The following is a 14,070-nucleotide window of genomic DNA, read 5'->3' on the forward strand; positions in this document are numbered from 1 at the left end:
CTGCCATCAAAACGAAATACAGATCAAAGCTGAACATTGAGAATGAACTGCGAGTGGCAGTCTCAAAACAACAGCCCCGCTTTGAGAAGATCTGCAAGGGAAAGCAAGCACACACACGTCATTGATAGGCTATGCGTGGAATAGGAATGGTAAAGTGATGTGATTGTTTGCAACCTGCAGTAGAAATAGTAGTTAATTAATATATTTTCCTTAAAGAAATTTGAATTTAAAAATCTACTACTCAGGGAAGAAGGCCAACCAGTTTTAATTAGACCAAATTAATTCACAGTATCTATTACAAGCACTTTTGTTCATGTGTAATCCATAATAAAATATAAAATGATAGTGATAAAATATTTCCAATTACCCAAGGGGGGCCCAACTGAAAAAGTTTGGGAACCACTGGACTATAGCGATACGATAGGAGCGATTAGTACGAAGCGAATATTCGCATCGCGTCCGGTGTGAACGCAGCATTACATTTACACGTCTAACCCATTTGTCATTTCATCAGTAGATGTTTCCCACTTCTGTAATTAGATTCCACCGGGATGATTCCCTTGTGCATTTGTCCTTGCATAACAAAACACCATTTGCATAATTTTTCATTTTGCACATTATTAGGACTATTCCAAGTGTTCTCGCTTGGTTATTTATGGGGTGTATCGTAAATGAGCTATACGGGGAAAAGGAGGTATCATGTTAACGTGCTTATTTGAGCAATAATGATGTGATGAATCATATGAAATAGAAGGAAGCAATCACTTATAGTGCATAATGAATGCAACATTCTGTTTTAGTAGTAACAAGCTCTTGTGTCCCTTAAGCAAACACACTTACCAGATTCATGATAACAACTGTGCTCATTTCTTCATTCTTCATATTCTGAAACAAAAATTAGTGTGTTACTGGTACATCTTCCAAGTAGTGTTGTGATGATTGATAAGATGAGCCTTATCATAATTCTGGACATTTTCACTACAGGGATCATCTTTGCAAATTAACTTCAATTTTACATTTTCACACACTTGTTGAACTGCTTGGTGATCCATATATATTTTCTTTAATGGACTTATAACTTCTCACTGTACATTTTACATATATATTTCATTGAATATGTCATTGTAAATACTAAATGTAAATAAAATCCAATTTCTTTATTGTGTTAGCTGTAATTTAGCCTATCAATAATGTTTTATATGTTCACCCTTTTAGTTCTGTTTTTTAGATGTTTATATTGTATAATTGTTTATTTTCTACTCATATGCAATACTTGTTTTGCATGCTGCTGCAATGAAAACGTTTCCCAATTAGTGATCAATGAAGTTTATCCTATTGTATCTTATAGTGATGTTTGCTCAAAGATGACCTCTGGAACTTGTTCGTGGATAATACATTTTAATAAGGAATTAATTGCTCTGATCAATATTGAGAGACCAAAGTTAGTTTTTTCCGTTCCCTCACATGTTACATTATATTTCCCCCTCACATGAGTGACAAGAACACATATTCACATCAATTCCATTGTCATTTTGAAGTCAAATCTGCTAGCGAAATTCAAAATATGCTCCAATACTGAATAAAACGTTCAATTGGAGATTTATTTATTTACCATCATTTGTTTTTTTTCATCTTCTGGCCCATTTGTGTCAAGAGGAAAACATTTAGTAGATTTTTCAATCTTCTCAACATCCTAAACATGGCTCTTTCACAGTGTTTCAAACTATATTAAACAGATGTTGTGCTTCGCAGAGAATTCATATTTAATATATTACAGTGATCTTAGGAGGCGGAACAAGACACACATTCTTCTCTCTCTGATCCTGCATTCCTAACCTTGTGCTTCTGACACTTTCATGTTAGTTTGACAGCATTAATGTGAAAGAAATGATGGCAACGTACTGCTGTCATGAATTTGATGTAACCTTAGTGCTTAATCAGATATTATATGCTATACTGTCATCAGATAAATGTAGAAGGGTTTGTCCGACATGACCTAAGCTAAAAATTAGGAACTTTTGCCTATAGTAAGTTTTCTTTTGCCCAGATGAAAGTGATAGTGTCAGTGCTGTGAAAGTGTGTGCTTGTGTATAGGCTACATGTCCACAACAGGAAATGAATAAATGCGTGTGTGTGTGTCCATGTGACGATCCGACCATCCGGAAGGTGGAGCTTCCCTGAGCCAGGCCGGCTATTTAAAACGCATGAAGGAATGTCAGGGAGACAGCTGGGACAGAAAGCAGTAGGGGGGTGGGGGGTGGGATAGAGGGAGGTTGACTTAAACCATCTCCCTCTCCCACCCTCACAAAAACTCATCACTAACCTATCCCTTACTGTAACTGTTTGAATTCACCTCAGGCTTATGTTGGGGGGAAATGTTAATAATAACACTGCTGTTATCCAGCAGACAAGTCAAGGGCGGGGGGGGACGGAACATCCAAGTGGGTCAGTTTTCAAGAACGTTCCACTCCTGATCTCAAGGGTCCCATGTGACTTCCTCTCGTGAGTGCGACTGACCTTGAATGGAGATGTAAGGCTCACTGTATATGTGACACAATGTGGATGTGTGTGGCTGTGTACACAAAAGAGCCAAGGGAACAAATAAGGAACAGATAAAGTGGTGATTGTGTTTGAATATGTCACAGAGACAAAATGGTGCATGGTGCTAAAACACTATTTACCAGCATGGGTGAATATCAATTCAATACTTCACATGATAGCATAACTCTTTGTGCCATTTGACTCAGCAGGCTAGCAAGCAATGGATTCAGATCCAGATGGCTCTCAGATATGTTCACAGTTTGAATTTTAAAACTTTCTCTTAAATAAGCTCTAATCAAAGTCAGAACTGTTCTTGATGCTAGTTTATATCTGGATGAGAAACAGGATTGAAGCTCAGTAAAATGTCAAGTAATAAGAAAAGGGCAGCACATGAGAAACCCAGGAGATGTTGTCTCTTGTCGCATTTATTTGGGTGACGCAAGTAAACTCAAATGTTACCGCAATAAAAACGTATATTCGTGTCCGGTGTGAAGGCACCATTGGGAGACCTTCTTTGACAATTTTTTTCATTAGTTGTATGATAGTGGGGCATCCATTTAATGAATCTATGTTAGCCTTTATGAAAGCATTTAAACAGAGAAGTGTTAATCCAGCTTCAAGTCGCATCTGCTATTTACTTATGAATAAATGGCTTGATTTCCGGCACATTTGCTATTCAGTTAATGGAAGACAATAGCCGCGTTCACACTGCGGTACTATTCCCACAAAGGTTCATGCGAACTTAGTTCATGATCGCGTTCACACCAAAAAGAGCCGGTACTAAAAGTAGTTCATGCGAACCTTTTTACCCCCTCAAAAGTCCCTGCTAGAGAGCAGGGACTTTCGAGCGGCTCTTTTTTGAGAAAAGAGCTATATTTCTGATTGGCTGGGCGAATTGCAAACCACGCCCCGTAAAACTCCCAAAAAGTTTTGTGAAGCCGCCATTTTATTATCCTCGCATTAGCATTATTAGCATTAGCATTAGCCCAGCGCAGAAACGCAGAGAGACTAACTTATGGCAACACAAAATAAAACATGGGAGCGGTGGAGATGAGGAGGTGTCGGCGTTCTGGCGATTTACTCGGACTCCCAGCAGCTTCTACTGAAGCCAGTCCCCAACTCCGGGGACTTCCGGCCGGGGACTTTGGGCGGCAGTATACGCCGTGAAGTGGTTTGCGGCCTGCCAGTAAACCCAAAGCAGAAGAAGAAGAAGTGACGTCAGCGGCTTCATTTGCCTAATCCACCCCCAGGGACTTTTTCTGGTGTGAACGCGATCTGTACTTAGTTCATGCGAACTAAAGAGTTTGCATGAACTAAGTTCGCATGAACCTTTGTGGGAAAAGTACCGCAGTGTGAACCCGGCTATAGGTGGCAAAATATTAACTGTTTGTCTATATACCTGCCACTGTTGTCTTGTGTTCTGGTTGTGAGTGTGTAAACAACTAAGTGTAAGGGTCTTGGGCCTCACCAGTCCAACCAAGGAGGAGAGGACCATCCCCACTCGAACCACCACCCTATCTTCGGGGCTCAATGCTGGCCGAACCTTTAGGTTGTAGTTGGTAAAGAGCTTCACCATCAGAGACTTCTCCTCATCCAACGCACCTAAATCAAAAATACATAGAAGGCTTCATTGATTCTGTTGATAATGGATTATGTGCATACTGTAACCCCTTAAGCAAACAATAGCAGTTAACGTGGCGACTATTGGGAACCAATTTCCATTTATATGCTCAATGCCCGACCCTCTTACTGCTTACAATTCCTAGAATGTACCCAAAGACTTTTAACTAAAGTGTCAGCAAGGTGCAAAATCCAACACACTGGTGACAAGTGAGGGTGAAGCTTACTGATTGGCAGGTAGGGTGTGTCGTGCATCCAAATATGACACCTGGATGTACCCTCTTGTTTTTCAGGTGTGTCAAAAGTGCACATTGAGTTGATGCTTCCCAGAATTAGTTGGCACAGTAGAAAGCCCTAACCCTTAGGCTGCGGCCACACGAGGACGAAAACGGCTAAACGCATAGGATTAACGCAAACAAGCTTCCGTCCACACGCAATAGTTATCCGGATAGTGTCTGTCCACACGAGACTGCTCCGTTTAGCTCCAACCGCTGGAGAAGCTGCAGTACATATGCCGAGCCTGTACGTGGCGCTGTAACTTCCTCCACAAAAGCAGCGAAGAAGCATGGTTGTCATGGTTGCCCTTCTGTTTATTCTCCGCGGTGGGGGCCGAGGGAACCGGGCAGAGTTTTTCGCCAGTCAACGTGTATTAAAGTTTAAATCTTCCGGACAAAATTATAAAAGTGCCGGTCAAAGGTCTTCTTTGTTATTTATTGAGCTTTAAAACAAATGAATAACGACTCTATATATTATAATAATAAAATACACGGAGCCTCTCTTTTTCCTCCCTCTCTTCGGACAGCGTCAGTGTCTGTCTCATGCAGCAGCTGATCCAGTACTGAGTGACCCGGCCGACAGGAAAAATAAACATATTTATAACTAGTTTAGGGAGTTTGAGAGGTCATTAAAATAGCTAAGGGTGATGATCTGACTTGAAGTGTGTGTTTTGCTGCAGCGGGAGGAGCTGCAGGTGAGCAGAGCTGCGTGTCTCCGTCCTGTCAGATTAGACTTCACTCGCGTTTAGGTCCATATCGAGAGAAAGATAAATAATCTGAATTCAGTGTGCAGTTTACTTTGACGCGGGGGTGAGCAGTAGAGGTGGGGAGAGGCGGGGCTATTGCCTCATCATTATCAGAAAATGATCGTATAGGGCGTACACACGGAGCCGTTGCGTATGCCGTTCTATCCACCTTGGGACCCGTTATCGTTTCCTCAGTCGTTTAGTGCCGTATTCGGTTGTCCTCGTGTGGCCGAACGGTCTATATGACACTATTGTCATACTGATATTCTGTACACACTGTGAAGACCACTGAGACAAATGTAACATTTGTGATATTGGGCTATATAAATAAACATTGATTGATTGATTGATTGACTAAACAGTAACGCAAACGACCGTTTTCATCCTTGTGTGGCCGCAGCCTTAGAAAGCCAGACTAGGGTTAGGTCAATGAAATCAATGGGACATCCTCCCCGACTAGATATAATCCCATCTATTGTCTCAGCACCAACTCACATTGAAAAAAAACAAAAGGTACACAAATACAATGAGTGTTGGTGGAAGAGAGTGGAGCGGAGGCTTGTGGAGGGATTGGGTAAAAGATCAAAGTGAAGTGTGTGACTTTATGCAAAGGGAGAATGGTATGGTTAATTTACAAATATAGTCCATTATCTTCTCTTCTTTTGCTTGGTTTGCAGTCTTCCTTATCAATGGGAATTTTAAGGTCTTTGATTTAAGTTAGACATTTTCCTTGAAATATACCATTACCACCATTCAAATAAGCTGTAAGAAATGTTTCATTATCAACATTTAACACTACTGCAACATATACCGTAAAAAGCTATGGTCAAAATGCTGAAAAGCCAATGCAAAATATCCCTCGGACCATAATATAATATATGTCTTATAGAAGCATCAGTTATTGTGGCTTCCTACTCGCCTGTAAAGCTGTCTCCCTAACAAAATGCAAATGCTTGTACACCCCACACCATATTCATACATTATTCCTGCTTTATTTCCAACCATTTCCTCCTCCAGTTTTGTAAGGTTAGACACATTTATAATCGGCAGCTCTGGTGATGCAGCATTCATCACGTTTGGCATGGCTGTGGCTCCGACAGGATCTGACCTGACAGGAATAAATGACAATGATCACCAAGCAAGGCAGCCCTATTAGCTAGGCGGAGGGGAACATGGCTGCTGATGGGCGAGGCTGTGAGGTGGTTTTAAAGAGCTGGGATTTAGCATTTTTCACTTATTTCAACTGACTTGGTAATTAGACAGATTAAAGTACAAAGTTGATGTTAGGGTAGTGTTGGGCCATGCTTAAAATGCATATAACTGAAAGAAATAAGCACATTTGAATAAATGACATGGGACAAAGGAAGTGTTTATGAGAATTCTAATGATAAAAGTAAAAAGTTGGCACACTTATGGCGCTTTTCCACTGCAGGACCTAGCACGGCATGGTTAGGCCTTGGTAGGCCAGGCACTGCTGTGACGTCATCTTCAATGCGAACCACAAAACCAAAACATCAGCCATTAACTGTTAGCACACAGAGCTCACAGCTCCTCATATCTGTTCAGAAACTAGACAAAAGTTAAACAAGTACAAACCACAGACTGTCTGTGTCATGGCGAATACAGTTGCTGGTTTATTTATGTCTGTAGGCCGTTTTTGTGAGTGTGGACGGAGCATATACAACGTTAGCTTAGCCTGATCGATCCGATCTCCATTCAGAAAAAGTCTCACGGCATTTGGTGTTATAGTCACGACATTTAATCTATTGATTCGTGTTCACCACCACGATTTCTCCCTTTTTTTCGTGTCACACAGAACGATTTTAAAAGCAATGTATTTCTATTGGTAGTATGTTTCGTGCCTGCAGCACGTCTTTTTGTCCGGTTGGGTCTTGGAAGACTCCGGTCTTGGAAGCTGTGGGGTTCATAAAAACATGTTCTTACTCAATATCAAGCCACGATTATTGTTTTGATTTGAAATCGTATAATGTCTGACTTTTTTTGTCGTCTGTGAGGAAAATAAATGGGGCTCAGAGCCTCAAAATACTGAAATCTGTATTTTTTGAAATCTTTTTTTCCTTCCAATTTGTTATTCTTTTCTAAATAACACACTGTTATTTACTCAACAATAACACACAATTATCCTTGTTTTTATTTATTTGTTTAATTCCATAATCTCGGGCTTTTTTGGCGTCCGTCAGGAACTGAATTTCAAAATAAAAATAACCGGAAACAGACGTAGGCCTATAAGGGACATTTTGAGCATCATTGCGATACACAGTCACTGAACTGATTACCCAAGATCCTCAGCTATGGTTTAAGCTCGCTGATTGGATGTTTTAGCCGCAATGCATGTAGGGATATGGTGTTAATGCCATATCAAATCCGAAAAACATTTGAGTTCAGGATGGCCGAAGACACTACACTACCCATAATCCCCAGCTATCGTTTAGTACTACTGTCCCCGTGATTAATCTTCAAGCTCTGGGATTGGATGTTGGAGTGGCAGTGTGCCAAGGTTACGCTGAGCGTCAAACAGCTGTTTGAAATTGAACGAAACCACGCCAGACTATCCAAAACTGGAATTGAACGCCGCCCCAGAACTACACATGCTGGCTATTGTTTTTCGCAAAATGTTCTATGGAACGTCTCTACTGAACGTTTTCGTTTTTCCCACAATTAGAAGTTGCCAGTATTGAACACATTGGTGTTATCAAATGTAAAACATATAATTAATAAATAGGTGAAAATCGCTTGTGTCCATAATGCGCAGCATTAATATATACCCACATGACAGCTCATTGTTACTTTGTAATTCTAATCCACTACAATTCAGAGGTTAACCTGGTAGTTTTACTCCACTACATATATTTGAGTTACTTTTCAGATACTGATTAATTATGTGAAATATAAACAACCCTTAAATCAGACTTTAGTTACACCTGAGTAAAATTCAGGTAAGGTTATTGTCAAGTGCCAACAATCAGAAGAGATATTTGATAGTTGGTGCTTGAAAAGACTAAACATTTATCTGCAATTGACATGAATGGAAACGAGTAATAATGTATATTCATTACTCGTTATTCTCTACTAATAGTTCATTAAAGACTGTATATTATGGCTATTTTGCACATCCCTTTCAAGATTTTCTAAGGTTTATTGACATATCATACACAACTACGGTGTAGTTATGCAATGAATGAAAACCTTGGGTCGCAGCTGAGGTTCCTCAACAGTGCATTACAAGACATCTATCAATATGTGTGTACCTCCACTATTAAACATATTCATATTCTGCACATTTCTTATACTATCTACATACATAAGAGTATAATTCATATGTATAATATCAGTTAAAATAAGTGCTTCAACATAGTTAACATTGCAGGAAAGCAATATATTAGACGTTAAGTACTTTGTCAGGCTAACTATTTATCTTTTTATACCCCCAAAAGCTTTTTTCTTATTTAAAAGAAGACCTTAATCTAAAGTATTATTTAATGTTTAAATAAAGGTTAATTTGTTTTTCTGTTTTGCACCTCCTCCTATTAATATCTTTGTACATCCTGCACTAAACTGTTTTATTGTAGAGATCACTTATAGTATCTTCTTGATTTTTTATATTCTATATTTCTATCACAGACCTTCTACTTTCCCCCTATGAAAGTATGTACTCTTAATATGTTTTTAATCAAATATAACACATACAAACAATAATTCAATAACGTGCTTTAACCACTAGGCGGTGCACACAAGGTACACACAGCCATAATAACTTTGTATTATTAGTGTAGGACACTTATGTATGTACAACATCTGAAGATGTGTAGTTTTATTCATGTTTTCACATAATTTTACAGCATAATGCTATACTATTTCAGACTCAGTATTTACATTCTTACATTCAAAATTCAATTCAATTCAAATCAGTAATATCTTTAAAAACTACAAGTCCTTTTATATCAGCTGTGCACCATTATGGTGTAAATATAACCTATCTATGAATTAGATCAAATGTAAAAGTCAGCCGAATTAGTGTTCATACTGCAAGGAGACGTATTGTGTGAAGAGAAATTGAAGATGTTGTTTAATTGTTGATATATTTATGATCCACGTAAAGTATTCGGTTTCGGCGGCATTTCTTCAGTTTTTCAAAAGGTCTTCTCATCAGGATAATAAATAATATAAATATAATAAATAATAAAGAAAAAGATAATAAAGATAATAAGATAAGATAATAAGATAATAAAAGATAATAAATAAAGAACTACGGCAGATCTGTAATATGTAATGCAGCCAAACCGTGTATTACAATGCCGTTATGTGATGACTTTCAAAGAGAAAAGCAAGAACACTCGGAATTAAGTATTATTTTCTCTCTTTTTCGGATTTGATATGGCATGAACACCATATCCCTACATGCATTGCGGCTAAAACATCCAATCAGCTAGCTTAAACCATAGCTGAGGATCTTGGGTAATCAGTTCAGTGTATCGCAATGATGCTCGAAATGTCCCTTATAGGCCTACGTCTGTTTCCGGTTATTTTTATTTTGAAATTCAGTTCCGGACGGACGCCAAAAAAGCCAGAGATTATGGAATCAAACAAATAAATAAAAACAAGGATAATTGTGTGTTATTGGTGAGTAAATAACAGTGTGTTATTTAGAAAAGAATAACAAATTAGAAGGAAAAAAAATATTAAAAAATACAGATTTCAGTATTTTGAGGCTCTGAGCCCCATTTCTTTTCCTCACAGAGGACAAAAAAAGTCCAACATTATACGATTTTAAAATAAAAACAATAATCGTGGCTTGATATTGAGTAAGAACATGTTTTTATGAACCCCACAGCTTCCGATCACGAAACATACTACCAATAGAAATATATTGCTTTTAAAATCATTCTGTGTGACAGGAAAAAAAAGGGGAAAATCGTGTTGGTGAACACGAATCAATAGATTAAATGTTGTGACTATAACACCAAATGCCGTGAGACTGGGTTGTGTCTGCAGACCGGTATCTGTATGTTGTTACTTCGGCATCATTTTGAAACGTGTATAACAATTAAATCACGGTAAAATATGTTCATTTTGTCGTAGTTGTAGCTCCCTTGCTAGCGATTCTCTCTGACCATTCAGCAGTCCAGAGTGTTTACGTCACTAGTTTAGCATATTCAGCCCGGTTGTTGGCCCGGTTGTTGGCCCGGTAAGAACCTCGATTTTGGAGGGCCAGAAAAAAGGTGAAAAAGTAGCCCTGAGCCGGAACTACCCCTAGTGGAAAAGCAAAAAAAAGCGGGTTTGGCCTGGCCCGCTTAAACCATGCTACGTGCTGCAGTGGAAATGCGCCATTAGTAGTGACCAAAGTGATTTCATATGGACATTGAGAGCAGTTCGATAGGAACCAAATCTTTTTCTGAGTGGTTTGAATACACTGTGCTTGTCCATAACAAGTTGGTTAGTGATCAAATCAACAGCCTCAAACAAGAAAGTCAATTATTCTTTATGAAGAAATGGAGGCCACATACCAATGATTTATTATGGTTAAAGTAACTTTCGATGGTATTTAGTTAAGTTTTTGGAGTTGTGACCTGACTTTACCTTAAACATTACCCTAATGTTTCCATTTAAATGAAATAGGATGGTATCTAGTTAATCCATTGCCATGAAATATGTGATGTACATCTATTGTATTACTATCATTTTTTTCATCAAATAGGCATCCTGTTAAACTAATGAAACTCACATTCACCTCAGCTGTAATCTCTGTTTAACTCCAACCAACAATCACATAACCTTTCCAAATCCAAAAGAGGTAGGTTTGCGCGTGGCAAATGTGCACGCCCAAATTAGGTAACGACATGCTTGGTGTTGAAAATGTCAGAAAAAGTGAAAGAATGGGAGATAAATATCCCCAAATCTCAAAGTTGTATTATATTTTGTGTGTGTTTGTGGTCCTCTTTGAGTTGAGACACTGTAGGTGAAGGATGCTTCAGGAAAAGACCAAACACTGGATGTCTTTCAGTCGCCAACATGTGTTTTCGAGACACTGATACTAACGGGGAAATCCTGCAGTACTCCAATGCCTCGTCTCTGTTCCCTTAAACTCATTTGGGAGTGATTACCCATCAGCCCCGGGGGTGCAGAAGAAAGGCACCTTTCCCCCCGGTCTGCACGTTGTTTCTCTTTCAGAAACACAGAGGACTGTTTGTTTGTATGATGCGATCACAGACACGTTGCAAACGGTGTCCGCCAAAAGTCGAGTCCAGTGTCTATGGACTGTCATTTGTATTTGTTATAGTTTGGGAAGATTGAAAGCCAGCTAAGTCGGTAGGTGGTAGAAACATGTCAAAAGCGGTAGACTACCGCCCAAATCGGCAGGTATGCAATCAGCATGCTCTAATAACGCTAAACCTGTCCAATATTACGTGCCAAACATTAGCATGTCAGCAAGTCACGTTGAGCATTAGCATGCTAATGTTTGCATTTACCTCAAAGCAATGCCAAAGTACAGCCTCACAGAGCTGCTAATTGTGCATTTTGTATGGCTCTTCTTAGTTAAAATACCTTGTACTTATTTTAAAGAATGTGTTGTTGCTGTGACTTTTAACTACTGTTTAATGTTAGCTGTGATTCAGTTTTGTCAATGAAGCAGAAAGGAAACATTCATGAAAACTAAAGCAACATGAGCTAAAGGAGAATAAAGTAACTTGAGCTTTGTTTGACGTATTGTGCCCTTCTCATAGTCGAGATCTGTATCGCCAAGCCCTATGGATTATGTTAAATTGATCTCCACACCATGTCCAATGGAAATGTAACTATTGTACACCTTTAAAAGTCCTATAAGTATGTGAACTGTGCCCCAGAGACACTGTTGCTAGTTCTGGTGCACTCCTTGTTCAATGTTGCATTCAACATGTGATCGTAATGTATTGTCAAAGTAAAATGTGTATCATGGCTACTACAGCTAGGTTAGGCTACATTGGCATTTTGTGTCAACTTACCTCCCAATGTGCTCAGGCAGCATACACAACATGCCAGCAGGAGCAGATCCAGGCCTTTCATGGTGGCAACCCCAACCAAATAGATCTCCCCTCCGCCAAACAGATCCTTAGTAAATAAATCCAAACTTTGTTAGTCCCTCTTTGTCTTTCCAGTGCGGCCGACTGGAACTTTTCAGTGCAAGTTTTGGTTTGGTCGGTGTGTACTGTTGTTGTCTGTCAGTCAGGCTAGTCTGGCCAACTGCTGTCTCCTCCAATTACATGCTTGGGGGGGGGATGCGTGTCACTGTTCACCCCCTCAGTCAGTGTGGATCATGCTGTACTCAAGCCCAATGAGAGCTTAGTGTACTTGCATACAGTACCACTAGTTCTCACTGGTTCTTCATATGACATTTCCTTCTCTGCTTCCTCATCTTCTTCTCTCGTATTTTTAGAACCAAATTGGAAACAATGAAGCTACAATATACTCAATGGGTCACTGGCTATGATACCTTCGGAATTACAGCAATGATTGATCTACATTTGACACTTACTCTGTGCCCTAAAGCTAAACCTTCATTTTCTCTATCTTGCTTATTTGGAGTCCATAATGGAATCTGTGCTTTGCAATTTCATTCAGGGGCAATACATGAAGTACTGGTGTGCTCTTTATTTAGTGAAATGTAATAAGTAAAGTAGGCGAGCCTCTGTTTCCACATGTATCATGTTGTATATTAAAAAAAACAATTAAAATAATTGTGTTTGTCACCTCGAGATTAGCTACCATAACACCTCATAAAGTGGAATCTTCTCTCTCCGAAAGTGGCATTGACTTGTGGAGGTTCTTAGCTTACCATATATGTAAAGCTTACTGTACTTTCCATTAAGTGATGAATGGCTTGAACATCTCAAGTAAAGCAATGAAAAGTGTAGCAAAGAAACCAATCGTTAGTCGCTTAAAGGCCTCACTGCTTATTCAACTTAAACATGGAAAGCATGGTTGTCTTGTATGGTGGAGAAGTGATATACAATGCCCTTTCTGCAACAAAAGAGCATTGTTCAGTCACCCACTCCTCTTATGCCTACCGTATAGTTAAACAAACATATTTCACTGCCACACTCTGCTGTATTTCCTGAAGGCCTATGCAGTAACACATCTCTACCAGCCTATATCCCTTTGGTTCATGCCACCGTGCTTTCACTCACATTCACAGGCCTTCCACACCACCGTCATTTACGATCCACTATCACTGCCATTTGGCCTCCTGCCAATTTAATTACCATAGAAGCTAACTATTAACAGAGCTGCTAGTGTCAAGTCACACATCACATTTGTGGTCATGAGGGAGTATATATGAAGACACTGTTGGCAGTGAGTCAAAGTCAGGGAACTCTCTCATAATAGATCACTGTTTAATTTGGAAGTACATAGTATAGTTTAATAAGATAGATTGCTTAACCATGATTATTATTTTCACGGTAAATAATAACAAATGACATGTAACGGAATGATATTAATCAGATCACGTCAAAAAAGTGAATGTCACTGTATGAACAATTTAATTAGTTTGATGTTGGAGATGTCTTTAAAAATGCATTCCAGCACAGTGTCAACTTTTCTCACTTTGATTATATCGGAAATCCATTAGTGTAATCACTTCCTTTGTGCTTATTTACCTAATTACCCAATACACTCTCACTCCCTAAGCGTCCAATAGCGACGTTTGGTCAGTGTCCGTGGCGTCCAATTGTGACACTCCTAGGCTCCTTCAGCGTCATAAAGGGACGCAAATAGCTTTCAACTGATTGCAATGTATTCCCATCTGCGTCGGGATTTGACGCTCATGGAAGCACGGCATTCGTTTATGTCGGCTGCCCTTAAAGGTAATGTGAGCGTCCATTCCCATTGGA

At 39.2% G+C, this 14,070-nt stretch overlaps 1 protein-coding gene across 2 annotated transcripts in view; it reads right to left on the reverse strand.

The window, feature by feature from the left end:
* The window catches only part of chrnb1 (cholinergic receptor, nicotinic, beta 1 (muscle)), a 48,229-nt gene extending 35,635 nt beyond the window's left edge, over positions 1–12,594 (reverse strand). The window contains exons 1-3 of one of the 2 annotated variants that reach the window (XM_034105585.2): positions 12,184–12,594; positions 4,010–4,143; positions 841–885 (exon numbers count right to left, since the gene is read on the reverse strand). In XM_034105585.2, coding sequence (XP_033961476.1) covers positions 841–885; positions 4,010–4,143; positions 12,184–12,244 — 240 coding nt within the window. In that variant the 5' untranslated portion in view covers positions 12,245–12,594. The remainder of the gene's footprint in view (positions 1–840; positions 886–4,009; positions 4,144–12,183) is intronic. The other variant, XM_034105586.2, reaches the window with a different exon arrangement.
* Positions 12,595–14,070: the final 1,476 nt, after the last annotated feature.

Source organism: Pseudochaenichthys georgianus, chromosome 18, assembly GCF_902827115.2.
Source record: "Pseudochaenichthys georgianus chromosome 18, fPseGeo1.2, whole genome shotgun sequence".
Taxonomy (NCBI): domain Eukaryota; kingdom Metazoa; phylum Chordata; class Actinopteri; order Perciformes; family Channichthyidae; genus Pseudochaenichthys; species Pseudochaenichthys georgianus.